The sequence below is a fragment of the Scyliorhinus torazame genome, chromosome 12, assembly GCF_047496885.1.
Source record: "Scyliorhinus torazame isolate Kashiwa2021f chromosome 12, sScyTor2.1, whole genome shotgun sequence".
In the NCBI taxonomy this organism is placed as follows: Eukaryota; Metazoa; Chordata; class Chondrichthyes; order Carcharhiniformes; family Scyliorhinidae; genus Scyliorhinus; species Scyliorhinus torazame.
Genome location: NC_092718.1, coordinates 187,139,357 through 187,157,329, shown reverse-complemented (window position 1 = coordinate 187,157,329; position 17,973 = coordinate 187,139,357). Strand labels below are relative to the sequence as shown.

Sequence of the window (17,973 nt, the reverse complement as noted above, 5' to 3'; positions counted from 1 at the left end):
ACAGTTGCAAGGTTCCACTAATTCACAGTGTAGATGAGGGCCAGGCCATTGTACCTGTTCAGAGCTCCTTCTGTGCTACCTCTTTGATGGTAGGAAGCTACAGGCTGCTTTCTTTGGAGGTCAAACAGTAACTCACTGGATTGGAGTCCACAGGGTTATATTGCAAGTTCTAGCAGTGTGGGGGATGTCTTGTGACACACCTGGGACCACCTGGATGAAGGACAAAGGATGTATTTTCTCAGGATTGGAATTTTGAATTAATAGGAGTCTGGATTCCTTTTGTTCTCTTCAGACAATGGGGGCGGGATCTTCCCACATTTTTTTCAAGTGTTAGTGCTGGCACGGAACCTCATCAAATATTCAGCCTTTTAGCAAATCATCCCCCCCCCCCCCCCCCCCGCCGGATGATTCGCACCACGCTCATGGGGGCTTGACTCTGATACGCTCACCCCAAGAATACTTAATATCTGTAATCGTTGGGGTGCTCCTTTTAAACACCTCCCCAGCACGAGTTCCAAGTCCAGTTGGAGGGATGGCTGCCAGGAAGACAGCACCATGATTCATGGAGGGAACCCCCGCTGAATTCCTGGATTGCGCAGATGTTCATTGAGCAAGATCACCAATTCTCTCCTCCCCCCCCCCCCAACCCGGGAGGTAGTGCCCACGATAATTAGTGCCAGCTCACTCCATAAGGGACAGGGTGACAGTGCTGGAAGAAGATGAATGACCACCTTCGCGCAGCCAGGGTAAGTCTGCCCCCTAATGCCTTCTGTTTCACCCCATCACACCACTACAGTGGTGACACCCAGCTACCTCATCAGGTCCCAACACTTGCCATGGTGTCCTCCACCCTCTCTACCCCCCAGCCCACCATTACTACTCCCCATGGCGTCTCCAGTGGATAATCTCCTCACATCCCCGCTCCCACTCACATCCCACAAATGCCATCCATCATCACCATTCGCCCCAGCAGGACTCCTGCCTACACTCTTCCCCACCTGTCTCCGTGTAGGACAAACCTGAGCTCAACCGACATGAGTGGCACAGCCTGCCTGAGCTGAGAACTCTAATGCTCTTTTGAGGAGAGAGCCCTCGAACTGACAGGTGTGGAACAGGACCATCCCTATACAGAGTGTTGGGCGGGGGCAGCAGTCAAGAGTGAGAACTCTCAACGTGCAAACCTCACGAGTTAACTTTCTCCTGTCACTTCACTTGCAGGTTAATCAGTCGACCAGCCCAGACCATGCTTGTGCCCTCTGGAGATCACAGACCGGAGCAGCTTCGAGGGAGTCATTTCTGAGATGAGCATCAAAGAAGCATCACAGCTGTAGGCTGCACTCTCTACCAACGCAGATACTCGCACTTTGGCGGGAGTAACTAGTTGGCAGGCTTCTGGGTCACTCACTGGTGAGCACCTCACAGCTGATGATCCACAGCAGATGGAGGAAGGAACGTTCAGGGATCGGCACTCTTGAGGGATGCCAGAGTCCAGGACTCTGCTGAGCCCCCGGCTGATGATGTGCCCCTGGGGCCGGTCGTCCCAGAGCTGCTGGAGCTACAAAGGCAGAGTTGCAAGCATCAAGAATGGACGACTGCATCGCTCCTCAGACTGCAAGGCCGACTGGGGGACACCATCGCCTTCTCTCTGAGGTGATGGTACCGTCACTCCCAACGCAATAAGGACACCACTGCGAGAGTGATATCCGCAGCGGAGACCTTGGCGCAGGATGTGTACTCCATTGGTCGTCTCATGTCCTCCATGGCTGAGGTCATGAGCTCCATGGTGCAGGGCTTCACCTCATGAGTGTCTGCGCCAGAGGACGGCGGGGCTTCTGGATCTTGCTCCAGCTGCCCCCTCAATTCCATCGAGGAGACCCTGGGCACCCGAGTGCAAGAGGAGCAGCAGGAGCGCAGCACAGGGCCTACCACCTGGAGACCCTGGGGTTGTCCAGCCATAAGACAACCCCTCCCTGTGAGTGCCGCACCTCCTAGCCGTGCACACCGAGGAGTGCAGCCCTGGAACACGTGTGCTGCCTGAACGTAGGCCAGGACCATTAAGGTCTAGCCCCCCCGCACTCCAGGGGACCCTCCCCAAAGTCATCTGAGGCATCGGGGAGTGGAAGGCTGCAGGCCACCTCAAACTCTTGAGTGCATCCTGGAGATATACCTAGACGTAGCGGGAGAGTCAGGAAGAGTAAGAAACTTTGGGCATTTGGTGGGCATAGGCGAACCTAGGTACCAGTTGAGATACGTCACCATTATAACATAGCTCTTACTTTAAACATAACTTTGATCACCCATACAGATCCTCCACCTTGTCATTTCATGGCGCCAGGCTCCGTAAACCCATGCAGACAGTGGGTGCTTCATCTTCGAGGAGTTTGAGGATGGCAGTACCATGACTCACCCACCTCCCACAGTGACAACAAATTAAAAGACACGCAGCTGCTGGCATGGGTCCCCAGTCCCAATCCCTCATCCATGGAAGGTTAAACCCCTACCCAACCCCCAGCCACCACCAACACTAATGCTCAGGCCTCTCATGCCTGACAGTATTCTGTATTCAGTATTGAGTGATGAAAATGTCAAGGGCTTAAAATGCATTGAGAGCCTCTCCACCGAGAAAACCACTAGTGCCCCTGACCGAGGAGGAGGCAGTAGCAGCTGAGATTTTTCATTCATTTGGTGTCTCTGGGCCTGACCGTATATATTCACCTGCCCCCACCTACTTTCCAGTTGGCTCTCTCCATGGCATTTTTCTCGTTACAGCAACGGTGAAAAGCCTGGATAATCGGAAAACGCGATCCTGCTGGCGCGAATTGGAAAACTCTACTCTTCCCGAATTTCCCACCCACAGTGTCGTGAGAAAGGCTGACATGGGCCCAAAATCGTCACTGTGTCTCTTTTAAGACGTGTGAAGAGATTCTGTGCAGGAAGGGACATTAAGAAGGTCTTTTGAGATGACGAGTTTCTGATGCAAATGCAAATTTTGAATAGAACTCTGGGCAAGTCGTGCTATGCCCTGGTGTCATCTTTAATGCTACATGAATATATACAAAAATAAACATTTCCATGATGACTGCCTAATCTTTCTGTTGTCCTCAACTCGTACAAGTTAATTGTTGGACAATTTCTTATATTTAAGATATGTTTAAAGTGGCCTGCATATGTTGCTTTATAAGGATGGTGTTAAGAAGCGATGCTGAGTTTTTGTATCCAGAAAAGGTGAAATTTGCTTTGAGGGGCACGAGTGAGGGGTTCACAAGAGATGGGGTTTGTTTGTGCTACATTTCAAGGAGCTGGTTACCGTCAGCTGTTAAGGGGGAGCGGAGGGGGGGGGGCAAAGTGGGATGTTTGGTTGAGGTTATTGGGGGATTGGGGTTCGTATTGTTTTTTTCTTTGCTGTGTTGGGTGTTTAAAATATCAAAAACTTGAATAAAAATATTTTCAAAAACAAAAAGCAGAGTTGCTATTGACTATTTCTGCAGTGTAATTATAAATCTTGTACATTAAAATCTATTACCAATTTAAGTCTGAACGATATGATCTTACAGGAAGCCTTTTGGAGTGGACAGGCCTCTGTTGGGCAGGCAGTACAATATGGTGAAGGGGGGTCACTGCTCTCCTCGTGGCACATCACTTCCTTTCACGACATGGGCAATAAAGCCAAGAGTGTGCAAAGCACTCTGCAATTTGGCAAAATACTTTTACAGATTCCACCAATTTGGCAAAATACTTTTACAGATTCCACCAATTTGGCAAAATACTTTTACAGATTCCACCAGTGCCTGAGGCTGAGCATTAAAACCACAGAGAAAGTTCCGCCTCCTGACTTGTACTGATCCAAGAACATCTAGCAGCCAGGCATAAAGACTGCCTCAAGCTTAGGGAAGAGAAAAAAAAAATTGGTCAGAGTTTCTGCCTCCAGCTGTTACTCAGCAGCCAGCGCCACTGCAATAATGCGTTTGTCAGAGCCCGCCGATGAAAATAAATGACCGGTTATGAAGTAATTTTACGTTGCATTGTTTTAACTGAGTAGTCATGTGCACAATTTTAGTCGACAAGGATTACTGTGACATTGGTCCAAAAGAACCACTGCAGCATAATTTGTCACTCAAGGACTGGTTTTGCATTGTCAGTATTTTGTGACTTGAGGCCCAGCTGATAGATATTGCGATGGATAATGTACAACATGAATGGAGAATTTGCTTGCACACCAGTGCATACACTTCAGAAAGTAATTTATCAGCTGATAAGTGCACTGGGGCATTTTGAGGACCTGAAGCATAAAGGGAAATCCCTCCTTTCTATTTAGTTTACATCAGCAAAGTACATGTCACTAATTCATTGCTATCCGTTTCTCTCCCCCTCAAATACCTTCCTCCCACAATTTTTTTAAAAATGTAGTTTTAGTGAAAGAGTTTACAAGATATTTCTTACAACTTGATGCAGTCTTTTCAACATTTTCCTCAGTATTTTTTGTGTGTGGACGTTCAATACCATTTCGCACAGCAGTATTGACTTACTTAGTTTGGAGTCAGCTGTCATATGTGTGTTTTAATCTTGTTTTCAGTACTAAGTTCTGGTCACGTGAAGTTGATGTGCAAATGCCATCTTTAAAAATCTGGCTGTGTACTTAATAATTTGCTAACTTTTATTTATGAAAACGAAACATATGGGCCCTATTACTTTTTTTCTTGGCTATTTCTCTCTTTGTCGATTTCCCCACCAGCTACCCCAAAGCTCCTCCTTATGTACACACACTCCGATGAAAACTATCACAGCATGAAACCCTGCAAAGCCTGTGTCACCCTAAAGTGCTTATTTAATGGCAAGTTTTTTTTATTTACAATGATAACTGTACCCCTATTCCAAGTTTGAATAATGTGCTTGATTTCAGGAACTTGTTAAAAGATTCTGTTCATGATACAAAACGATTAGGGATCCCTCTTTTTATGGTGGGGGAAGGGCAGGGGAGTGTAACCAGCTAAGATCTCTCACAGGACCAGCATGGACTTGATGGTATGAATGGCCTTTCTGTGTTGTAACCATTCTATAATTCTGTGTTATCGGCTAAATCCACTTGGCCGAGACTGTTTCCAGTCAGTGCACACAAAATGTGATGGTCTTGCTGAATTTCCAAGTTATTTAAAGTTTTCTTCAAAAGTTTATATTTGATAATTTGGCAGGATATGGCGCAGGTTATGAAGAAGTCATCATACAAGGCACCATTGATGAACTGAAGTTTGTGGCATTTTACATCAAGTAAGCCTTTAGTGTGAACATTTTTGAAGAATAAAAACAATGATACTAAATTGTTTTGCTGAAATTGGAAATTTTTCTAGGTGTAATATTCTGTATATTTTTCAGGGAGGATAAGGTTGTTGCAGTTGCCAGTTTGAACTATGACCCTGTGGTTGCCCAGGTGGCTGAAGTTCTGGCCTTGGGAAAGACCATATCGAAGAGTGAAGCTGAGTAAGTCACTTTTAAAAATAATCTTTGTTTACTGTGAGACTTTTGTCTTAGTAATGAGAAATTATTCCTGAATTTAACAAAACCAAGGGCCACAACCTTCTTGTCTTTGACTATTAAAAACTTAATGTAGGCCACAATTCTCTAAAATTAAAATATAAAGCTACTGCAGAGGTTCATTGTCAAATACTTGCAGTTGCTTATCATTATTAGAATTTTGGCACGCAATTTGGATGTTAAAATGTTGTCATAGTTGGTAAGAAATCTGCTCCTTGAACTTCATAGCCCAAGGATGCATTAAAATGGATGAAGAAAACTTGCACACTAACATGCTTTTTGCTTCTTGGGTTTAAAGTGTGGTTTTACAAATGTTTTCTCTCGTTCTCTCCTAATTCCACCTTGCACATTATGCTTTTAAATTCAGCTGTTAAAATTCTATTCACCTTATGCTTGCAAATGCAGCAATATACAGCATGACTTGCCTCTCTGCTCAAATACTAAATGTACAATAAATCTAGCCCAGGGAGAACTTGGGGTGCATATTTATCTTGTGTGTACTTTCAATCAGGAAAATAAAGAAGTTTTTTTAAATATAAAAATGATTTTGTTTGGAACAAACTAAATTCACTTTTTTTAATACTTGAGTTTCTATCTCAATTTTTTTTTTTAATCTTCAAATATTTTTCACTTAATATCTGCATCTCCACAGTCAAAATGAACACACACTATGGTCTGGATTCTCCGGCATGAGCAGGGACGAATCCAGCATCCGGCAGAAATCGGGATTGCCACGGGGGTCGATCCCATTTTGATGATCCGGGCCCCCGCTGGGGTCGGATCGAGGTTCAAACCCTGCGCCAGCGGGAGGATGCAATAGGGTGACTGAGACCCATTTGCATTCTATTAAAGATGTAAAAAATACTTAACTACTTTCTATCCACTCCCCATTGCCTTTAATCCGCGGAAGTGGTTAATTTTGTGCTGCAACTATGTTATATAATTTCAAAAAAAAACTAGGATTAGAGTAAATCTAATTTGTTGGTTTTAGAGCTATGGCCGGGATATTCCGGCCTCCCTTGCGGCAGGTTTTTCGGGGGCCGGTCACCATTGGCCGGGGGGTTCCTTATCCTCGTTGATCAATGGCAAGCTCTCTCTGCCACTGGAAAACAAACCTGTGCGCAGCCGTGGGAAATCTCAGCTCATGTTTTGAAAAAGTTCACCAACCTTTAAGCTGGTACAATATCTTATAAAATGGTATTAATATTTTGCTGCACACTCGTAGTAAAATGCTACCTTTGTGATAAATGGGAATGAGAAATCTGGAATTGTCTGTTTAGATGTTTTCTTCGAATTCAATGCTTGATCAATGATTTTAATGAAAGTGAATTCACCAATCCCATGCCTCGGGCAGGAGATGATACTAGACAGGGATTCAGTCAATCAATACTACCATATTCTCACCCAACCTCCAATTTATCCTTCCTTTCAATCACAGCACTCCTGTGAATTTGTACAATGGGAGTGTTAAGCCTTAAAGATGCACGCAATTTTAGAATTATTTGTTGTGGCACAAGAAAAGTATTGATCTAAAAAAATAGACCAATCAACATTATTTTGATACATGTTAATGCAACTGTGCATTTAATTTAATTTTGTTAACTAATTCCATCTCCTGTGACATTAACTTTGTCTGTGTTGCGCTCTGCCTTAACTTTCTGCAATGGCTGCTACCTTGAAGAGATACCCTGTGACAAACTTTGCTCTTGGGCATATGGGTATGGTTGGGAAAAGCACATTTGTGGAAAACCAGGCAGTGAAGTGAGCGTCGGTCTCCAACATAGGAGCCCAAATGTTTCTCCACTGAATGAATGGGAAGAAGACCATTTTTCATTGAAGGGCATGCACCCCTCCAGCTCAATTTAATTAACTGCTCTTTTCCCATTTGAAGTTCCTATGTCAAACGCAAGAGGAGGAAATCTGCCTCCCCTCCTTCTAGACCTCTCGGTACGACTCTTGTTCCAATTGCTGTTTTGTTTGTTGTCCTGATTATATGCAGTACAAGGTGTATTTGACTATGTATTTACCCATCTTTTTTTTTAAACAGGGATGAAGATAGGCCATGGCTTAAAAACATCTGATATGCTTATTTGTGCTTCAAGTGAACTTCTTTTAGAATCCTAAGGGAGTCTTGCAACACTTGATTGAGTTTCCTATTATATTTCATTATTTTGAATAATTGTCATATGTTCATCTGCAGAATGCAAGAAATAATTTCAATGATCTGAGAATCCAAAAAAGCTGGCATTGTCCAAAATTTAATTTTTACTCTGAAGAATAAACAAAAATATATAGAAGTACCATTAAAAATCCAATGAATAGCATTTTTAAAGGTAAACCTTTTGTTCTGATATCTAGTTTTATTTCTGTAATTGGCCATTAAATAAGTAGTGGGAATTTGAATGCATAACTAATCAGCACGACTGGTGACGAACACATTATAATCAAATATTCCAATTAAGTGAGCATGATTTGGTGGGTAAAGCATTGGTTCTGTTTTGATGTTGGAAAAGATACATTTCAACTTGCAGTTTAAGTCACATGTAAAATTATACATTCAAGGCTTGAGTGCTCTTTTTAAAAAAAGAAATATGTACTGATCTGTTCCTCTGTAAATCCCTCCTTCCACATGTTATTTTTGGCATTTAATTTTGCTTCATTCAAAAACGTTGTGCCAATAACATGATGGAAAGAATTGCTGAAAATCTTAAATAAAATCAGAAAATGGTGGCAGTGTACTTTGCCAGCAGCTCCAAAGGAAGATGGTCAAGTGCAACGGACTTGTACTTATCAAAGATTTTCTGTTTAGCGTATCCTTTGCGCAATGATTCTTTTCATTATTCTGTTGCATTCAAGCCAAGAAAGACCAAACTTGAACATGTTCAGTGACTTCTCACCTTATGTGCATTTTTAGGGAGTTGTTCCATTTTTTCCTCTTGAATGTATTTGTTGAAAGTAGCATCCGGTTGAGATACAAATCCCGTACCGAAATTCAGAGCAGTGCTTGTCACATTGCTGAAACGTCTATCTTTGGACATTCACAATGAAAAAGGGAAAACGGCGCCAATTCCAAAACCCATCAAGTTTGTCTATAAGAGAGATTGATATCCTGAGAGAACTTTTCTGCCTCTCTCCAGCAAAGATATACTGGATATGTGATGCAGGGATTCGCTTTTGGATAGCTTGCTCTGACTGATGCAAAATAATTTCACCTCTGTCCACGTTATATTATAAAAAAAGTTGTCACAAGTTTATTTTTCAAGCAAAACATAAAGCTTCTAAATAGTTCACATTGCATTTAAATAAAAGTGTTTTTTCATACACATTAATAACAAGATTCTATAATTTCAGGTGAAAGAAACAAATTTGTGCTCACTGATTTAAAGTTTTGTGTTGAATCATCTTGTTCACTGTAAAATCATTTGATGTCTCACTTTCGTAACTTCAATAAATATAATCATAATGCAAAATGATCTCTTTTTTGTAAACTTAATTCTGAAACTATTTGTATTTCCCAATGTTAATACTTTATTTGGCTCAACCTTGCCCCTTGCCTCAGGTTAAATCATCACCAGTCACTCTCCCCCTCAAAGGGGAAAGCAGTCTATGATCATCTGGGACTATGGTGACTTTACCTTCACCGTATCTTTACTTTTTATTTGATTATTTAGTTGAGAGGGCCAAATTTTCTCTTTTTGAATCAACTTTTTCCCCAGTAAGTGGAATGCATTTTAAAGCATCACTGTTACATGTTAATGTGATTACGTTTTCCCACAGTCGTTAGAATTGGAACTTCTATCCTGTCTTTTTCAAACGTATCCTCAACAGACAAAAAATACAGTACAGCTGATGAATATCTACACGCTTTGTCTTCATGGGTCTCGTTGATATGCATATATGTGAGACTTGAAGGCCACAAGCAAACTTCTTAAATCAAAATTTTTTGTAAGGTTGTTTGGAGTCTCATCAGGTTAGTTAGGAAGATTGAATGGTTGAACATAAACTGTTTATTGACAACCCACAACTGTGTACATCTCCAAGGTACAGCCATGAATTGGCTTCTTCCAGATTGTTCTGCACGTTATTCCAAAAGGCAATCTCTTGTACTGGAATAGGCCTTTGTGAGCGACGAAGATGGTGAGCAGGCATTGATTCAGTGGCCATATTCATTTGCAGATAAGCCAATTGTAGCGCACAAAGACTCCGTGAGACGAATAGAGTGAAGTCGATGAGGCTTTATTAAGCGTGTCTGTTCCCCCGCAGCTCGATAGTAAACTGGCCTGCGGGGGAAGACTCTGGCTTCTTATGCTCCGCCTTCAGGGCGGAGCTAGAGGTCAACGGCCAACCAGGATCCGGGATCTGTCAGCCAATGACATTAGGGCTTCCAGTCCCACATGACCCCCAATACATACTACCACATTCACCCCTTGTCAAAAATGAACCCGGCGGGGTGATGCTTCGTATGATGGTAAGGGTTTACAGGGCTGGTCCTGGGAGGAAAAAAAAATTCACATGGCAATACAGTATTGTACAATTTTGTCCTGTTGCAACTATTTACAGAGGGTATAGGAAGAAAAGCAAAATGTTCTTGTGAAAAGTCCATATTTAGTTTTAGATCGACGCCACGAGTCGGTCGGGTGGTCTGGTCGTCCATGTCGATCGCCTCGGCCCCGGTGGTGGTGGTGCTTGTACCGGTGTTGTCGCCTCCAGGAGCCTTACGGTTTCAGCTTGGGCTTTATTCTTGGTTGGTGCTGAGGGGAGGGGAACCGATCCTCCTGGGAAGGGGGCGGTCGCGGGGTGCGGCGGTGGCAGGAAGGGGGGGGGTTGGGTTGATGGTGTCGGGGGGGTGTGCGTGTTGCCGGCGGGCGCCAGATCCCGCAGGGAGACCGTGTCCTGTCGGCCGTCGGGGTACTCCACGTAGGCGTACTGGGGGTTCGCGTGGAGGAGGTGAACCCTTTCGACCAACGGGTCCGCCTTATGTGCCCGCACATGCTTTCGGAGCAGGATGGGTCCTGGGGCCGCCAGCCAGGTCGGCAGCGACGTTCCAGAGGAGGACCTCCTAGGGAAAACAAGGAGACGCTCATGAGGCGTTTGATTAGTGCTCGTACATAATAACGACCGGATGGAGTGGAGAGCGTCCGGGAGGACCTCCTGCCACCGTGAAACTGGGAGGTCCCTGGACCGTAGGGCCAGTAGGACGGCCTTCCAGACCGTGCCGTTCTCCCTCTCTACTTGCCCGTTCCCCCGGGGGTTGTAGCTGGTTGTCCTGCTTGAGGCTATGCCCTTGCTGAGCAGGAACTGGCGCAGCTCGTCACTCATGAAAGAGGACCCCCTGTCGCTGTGGACGTATGCGGGGTAACCGAACAGTGTGAAGATGCTGTTCAGGGCTTTAATGACTGTGGCCGCGGTCATGCCAGAGCAGGGAATGGCAAAAGGGAAGCGGGAGTATTCGTCCACCACATTAAGAAAATATGCCTTGCGGTCGGTGGAGGGGAGGGGCCCTTTGAAATCGAGACTGAGGCGTTCAAAGGGGGGGAAAGCCTTAATCAGGTGCGCTCCATCCGGCCTGAAAAAATGCGGCTTGCATTCCGCGCAGATGTGGCAGTCCCTTGTGACTGTACGGACCTCCTCTAAAGAGTATGGGAAATTGCGGGACTTGATGAAGTGGTAAAACCGAGTGACCCCCGGGTGGCAGAGGTCCTCGTGAAGGGTTTGGAGGCGGTTAATTTGTGCGTTGGCACATGTGCCGCGGGATAGGGCATCGGACGGCTCGTTCAGCTTTCCGGGACGATACAAAATCTCATAGTTGAAGGTGGAGAGCTCGATTCTCCACCTTAAGATCTTGTCGTTTTTGATTTTGCCCCGCTGTGCATTATCGAACATGAAGGCTACCGAGCGTTGGTCAGTGAGGAGAGTGAATCTCCTGCCGGCCAGGTAATGCCTCCAATGTCGCACAGCTTCCACTATGGCTTGGGCTTCCTTTTCTACTGAAGAGTGGCGGATTTCTGAGGTGTGGAGGGTCCGGGAGAAAAAGGCCACGGGTCTGCCCGCTTGGTTAAGGGTGGCCGCTAGAGCTACGTCGGAGGCGTCGCTCTCGACCTGGAAGGGGAGGGACTCGTCGATGGCGCGCATCATGGCCTTTGCGATATCCGCTTTGATGCGGCAGAAGGCCTGGCAAGCCTCTGTCGACAGAGGGAAGGTCGTGGTCTGTATTAGGGGGCGGGCCTTGTCTGCGTACTGGGGGACCCACTGGGCGTAGTATGAAAAGAACCCCAGGCAGCGTTTCAGGGCTTTTGGGCAGTGCGGGAGGGGAAATTCCATGAGTGCGCGTATACGTTCGGGGTCGGGGCCTATTATCCCATTGCGCACTACGTAGCCCAGAATGGCTAGCCGATCGGTGCTAAAAACGCACCTGTCCTCGTTGTACGTGAGGTTCAAGGCTTTGGCGGTCTGGAGGAATTTTTGGAGGTTGGCGTCGTGGTCCTGCTGATCGTGGCCGCAGATGGTTACATTGTCGAGATACGGGAACGTGGCCCGCAACCCATGTTGATCAACCATTCGGTCCATCTCCCGTTGGAAGACCGAGACCCCGTTTGTGACGCCAAAAGGGACCCGTAGGAAATGGTATAATCGCCCGTCTGCCTCGAAGGCTGTGTACTTGTGGTCACTTGGGCGGATGGGGAGCTGATGGTAGGCGGACTTGAGGTCCACGATGGAGAAGACTTTATATTGGGCAATCCGGTTGACCATGTCGGATATGCGGGGGAGAGGGTACGCGTCTAGTTGTGTGTACCTGTTGATGGTCTGGCTATAGTCAATGACCATCCTTTGTTTCTCCCCTGTCTTCACTACTACCACCTGCGCTCTCCAGGGACTATTGCTGGCCTGGATTATGCCCTCCTTTAGTAGCCGCTGGACTTCGGACCGAATGAAGGTCCGGTCCTGGGCGCTGTACCGTCTGCTCCTAGTGGCGACGGGTTTGCAATCCGGGGTGAGGTTCACAAACAAGGACGGGGGTTGCACCTTGTGGGTTGCGAGGCCGCAGATAGTGAGTGGGGGTATTGGGCCGCCGAATTTGAACGTAAGGCTCTGTAGATTGCATTGGAAATCTAATCCCAGCAAGGTGGGGGCACAGAGTTGGGGAAGGACGTTTAGTTTGTACTTTTTGAACTCCCTCCCCTGCACCGTTAGGGTGCAGAATCCCTGGATCTGTACGGAGTGGGATCCTGCAGCTAGGGAAATCTTTTGTGCGCTGGGATAGGTGGTCAAGGAACAGCGTCTTACCGTGTCGGGGTGTATAAAGCTCTCCGTGCTCCCGGAGTCGACTAGGCATGGCGTCTCGTGGCCGTTTATTAGCACCGTTGTCGTCGTCGTCTGGAGTGTCCGGGGCCGAGCTTGATCGAGCGTAATTGAAGCGAGACGTGGTTGTAGTAGTAGAGTGGGGTCCGTTGTTGCCGTCCAAGATGGCGTCGGGGATGGACAAAATGGCCGCCCCCATACATCGCACGTGGCTGGGGGGTCACAAGATGGCGGGGGTGGACAAAATGGCCGTCCCCACGCGTCGTACAGGTCTGGGGCGGTCCAAGATGGCGGCGCATCTCCTCCCCTCGTGGTGGCCGGGACCCAAAATGGCAGCGTCTGTGGGTCGCACATGGTGCGCTGGGGGGGCTGGGGAGCGCTAGGACCGCGAGCGCTAGGACCGCGCGGAGCTCCCTCACCGGGGACAGCGGTGGTCGGGGCCCAAGTAGGTGGCGTCGGCGGGTCAGGCGCGGGGTGGGGGTTAGGGGGGCATTGGGGACGCGCAAAACCCCCTCCTTTCCGTGGAGAGTGTTGGCCGGGACCCAAAGCGGTAGCGCCGGCGGCAGGTCATACATGGGCTGCGGGGAGGGGGGTTGGGGAGCGTAAGCGGCGTGCAGGGCTCCCTGTTCTCCCGGGACCGCGGTGGTCGGGACCCAGAGCGGCTGCGCCTGCGGGTCGTACATGGCGTGCTGGGGGGGTTGGGGCGCGTAAACGGCTTGCAGGGCTCCCTGTTCTCCCGGGACAGCGGTGACCTCGCGGGACCGGCACACAACCGCATAATGGCCCTTTTTCCCGCAGCTCTTGCAGATAGCTGCGCGGGCCGGGCAGCGCTGTCAGGGGTGTTTCGCCTGGCCGCAGAAATAACAGCGGGCGCCCCCGGTGCGACTCGGCGTTTGGACCGCGCAAGCCTGTGGGGTGTCCGGGGGGGGGTAGGGGGTTTGCCGCGACGGGTACGTACGGGGCCCAATGGGCTGCCGCGCGGTCGGGGCCGTAGGCGCGGATATTACGCGCGGCCACGTCTAGGGAGGCTGCTAGGGCCCGTGCCTCTGAGAGTCCTAGCGACTCTTTTTCTAGAAGTCTTTGGCGGATTTGGGAGGATTTCATACCTGCCACAAAAGCATCGCGCATTAACATGTCCGTGTGTTCGTTTGCGTTCACCGACGGGCAGCTGCAGGCTCATCCCAAAATCAGCAGCGCGGCGTAGAATTCGTCCATCGATTCTCCGGGAGCTTCCCGTCTCGTCGCGAGCTGGTAGCGAGCATAGATTTGGTTAACTGGGCGGACATAGAGACTTTTCAGTGCTGCGAACGCCGTCTGGAAATCCTCCGCGCCTTCGATGAGGGAGAAAATCTCCGTGCTCACCCTCGAGTGCAGGACCTGCAGTTTTTGGTCTTCTGTGACCCGGCCGGTGGTCGTTCTGAGGTAGGCCTCGAAGCAAGTCTGCCAGTGCTTGAAGGCTGCTGCCGCGTTCACTGCATGGGGGCTGATCCTCAGGCATTCCGGAATGATCCTGAGCTCCATAGTCCTTTTTAGGCACGCTTAATAAATTGTAGCGCACAAAGACTCCGTGAGACGAATAGAGTGAAGTCGATGAGGCTTTATTAAGCGTGTCTGTTCCCCCACAGCTCGATAGTAAACTGGCCTGCGGGGGAAGACTCTGGCTTCTTATACTCCGCCTTCAGGGCGGAGCTAGAGGTCAACGGCCAACCAGGACCCGGGATCTGTCAGCCAATGACATTAGGGCTTCCAGTCCCACATGACCCCCAATACATACTACCACACCAATCTTGCTGAACTTCTGTCTCCCTGCTAGGCCTGCAAAATAAATCTTCAATCAATGGTGGCAGGCATTGATCCGCACATAGAACCGGATTGATTGTTGTCTTAAAATCTCCGCAGATACGAATTGTACCATCCTGCTTCCTAGAATCCTAACAGTACAGAAGGAGGCCATTTGGCCCATCGAGCCTGCACTGACCCTTGACCACCCTTTCCCTGTTATCCCACCCAATCTTTTGGACACTTAGGTGCAATTTAGCATGGCCAATCCACCTAACCTGCACATCTTTCGACTGAAGGAGGAAACCGGAGCACCCGGAGAAACCCATGCAGACACTGGGAGAATGCGCAAACTCCTCAGACTGTTACCCAAAGTATGAATTGAACCTGCGTCCCTGGTGCTGTGAGGCAGCAGTGCTAACCGCTGTGTCACCATGCAACCCTCCTATTTCTTTTGGTTGTCCTGCTTGCACTTTGTGAGCCTTGACATTTAGAAAGGTCTGGTTAATGCACAGTTACATCATCAACAGATTAGTTTATATTCGAAGCTTAAAATATATGCACATTGTGAATCATGTGGTGTGAGGGTACGTGGCCGAGCAGGATTAATGCGGGACTGGTGATCATGGGGTGATGTAGAGATTCACATGTTAGTGGACTGTATGTAGAACAGTGGCAGGAGCCAGCATGAAGGTATGTTGGAGATTAACCTTACAACATGGTGGGAATGGACATTTGAGATAGAACCCTGAATCTCAAAGCATGGAAAAATAAAAACTGAAGCCGCAGGTCACCCAAAAAGAAGTTCCATCTCAGATGAGAAGGCTGAAGGACTCCACGAGGACACATGGCAATTCATTACCAGATCTGATAGAACACAAGAGTCAAAGGACCTTGCTAGATCATGAGAGGGTGAGAAAAATTCAAAAAAGGCTGAAAGAGAGCAGAATAATCCACTGTGCAGATGAAAAGAAGAACCTGAGTGAATACAGAGCCAAGTGACCTAGCCAAATCACAAAAAGGGTGAGCAAGATCCAGTAAAAAGGCTATAATTGTCTCTTCAAATACGACACAACCAGGAATAGCACACCCAGAGCACAGCTGAAAGAAACTAGCAATGCAGAATGAAAAGCAATGGCCGAATGTTGTAGCCCACCCAACTGGAAAGAAAGTGTGCCATTGGCTGCTGGTGAGACCTTCCAATCCCGCTAAAGTCAGTGGCAATTTGCATGGATCATCTTTCCAACCGCCAGAGAACCAGCAGTGGTAGTTACTGCACAGACATTTTTAAACGGGCAACAATAACATTTGCAATCATAGATAGCAAAATAACATTGTCAGTCCGAATTAGGCTAAGGCAAGGGCCAAACTACCCAAAATTGAGTGTCATGGAGAAATCATTTAGAATACAGGCATGCATCAGGTTTAGCAAAAAGTCAACATATTCTTATACTTGTTAAGTGCAGGTGAACTAATCTTAAACATAATAATCTTTTATTGTCACAGGTATGAAGTTACTGTGAAAAGCCCCTAGTCGCCACATTCCGGCGCCTGTTCGGGTAAGCTGGTATGGGAATTGAACCCACGCTGCTGGCCTGGTTCTGCATTACAAACCAGCTGTCTAGCCCACCGAGCTAAACCAGCCCCTGGCATAGATGTATCCTCAACCACATTTGGTGAGGTATTAAATAGTTTTGAAATATATTTTTAACTTCCAAATTATGGAGAGTGCAAACCTTAAAAAAAAAAATCTAAAACGCCCCAATAAAGCACCAATGGAACAAAGAGACCCGGGGGTGAGGAAGAGAGCGGAGACCCCGGGGGCGAGGGAGGGAGCGGAGACCCTGGAGGTGAGGGAGGGAGCGGAGACCCCGGGGGCGAGGGAGGGAGCGGAGAGCTTGGGGGCGAGGGAAGGCATGGTTGCGAGGGAGTGGAGAGCCCCAGGGCGAGCGAGAGAGCGGAGAGAAAGACGTGAGAGACGATATCTAAGCAAACCACAAGATGGTCACAAAATATGTGACCAAATCTATAAATCCACATGGGAGTTCAAATTTTGCAGTCTTCATAAAGTGCAAATGAAAGAGGGATTGCTGTGTTTTGTGTTATGTGTAATTAATTGACATATCTTTATTGGATGATAATTTAGTTACCTCTAAGTTCATGTAAAAGAAGTTGCAGAATAAATAGGAGCGGAAAATACTATTTATTCTTCATCAGAAGAGGTATGAAGAGATTGTTGGCACCTCCCATAGAACACCAGGCTTGATCCAAGTTTAGGGTAGCCAGTTATGACATGGGTCATGTACGTGTTACTCAATGGAATCATAAAATTATAATAGCAGAGAAGGAGGTCATTCTGCCCATCTGTGGGAGCAATTTGTCTTGTCCCACTCCCTCTGCCTTTTCCCCATAGCCTTGAACATTTCAGATAATAATCCAATTCGCTTTGACTTTCTCGATTGAACCTGCTTCTAGACAATCTGTGGCAGATTATTCCAGACCCGAGCACTCGCTGTGTGAAAAGAGTTTTCCTTGCGTCATATTATGGGCCAGGGTTTAGAGAACCCCAAAGTGTATCATGGAGTTCACCTGACCTACAACTTTTAATAGATTTTGGTTATGGGGAACACAAAGGCCCAATCTACAGGTGTGATGCAACAGAGATCTAAAGTACTTTTTAAACAAAACAATGTTTATTATATGAACCCAGTTAACATTTTATAAACACACAGTAAACATCTTAGCAACTATCAACTCAAATACTGCCCCCCAAAAATACAGTACTCTATAAGTAACCCTTAATATTTCCTAGCAACATCCATAAGACAAATAACCCCTTTAACAAAGACAGTAGGTTTAAATTCTCGACTGAGAGCAGTTATCATTTTTAAATTAGCAAGTGATCTGAAGACATTCTTTTCATGCAGAGAGATCAAAATTACACCTCGTTTGGCTGGATGCAGCTCTAACTCTGAAAACTAAACTAAACACATTGTAGCTGCCAGCTCAAAAACGAAAGTAAAAGCAGACAGACAGCCCAGCTCCACCCACACTCTGACATCACTGCAGCTATTTGATAATCACCCCTTTATTAAAGGTACATCCACTACAGCTATTTGATAAACACCCATTTCGTAAAGGTACTCTCACACGACAGTCTCCATTGCTTCGTTTGCCAATGACCTTAAACCTGTGCCCTCTGCTTCTTAATCCTCTCACCAAGGGGGACAGTTTCTCGCTATTTACTCTGTCCAGTCTCCTCATGGTTATGAATACATCAATCCAATCTCTCTCGGCCTTCTCTTCCCCAAGGGGAACAGTCCCCCCGCAATTGCTCTAATCTACTGCACTGAAGTTTCTCACCCC

General features: G+C 47.1%; 1 protein-coding gene across 1 annotated transcript in view; it reads left to right on the top strand.

Annotated features, from left to right (window-relative positions):
- The window catches only part of LOC140386809 (apoptosis-inducing factor 3-like), an 89,421-nt gene extending 80,422 nt beyond the window's left edge, over nucleotides 1–8,999 (top strand). The window contains exons 17-19 of the mRNA XM_072469516.1: nucleotides 5,190–5,265; nucleotides 5,371–5,475; nucleotides 7,577–8,999. Coding sequence (XP_072325617.1) covers nucleotides 5,190–5,265; nucleotides 5,371–5,475; nucleotides 7,577–7,610 — 215 coding nt within the window. The 3' untranslated portion in view covers nucleotides 7,611–8,999. The remainder of the gene's footprint in view (nucleotides 1–5,189; nucleotides 5,266–5,370; nucleotides 5,476–7,576) is intronic.
- The last annotated feature ends 8,974 nt before the right edge of the window (nucleotides 9,000–17,973 follow it).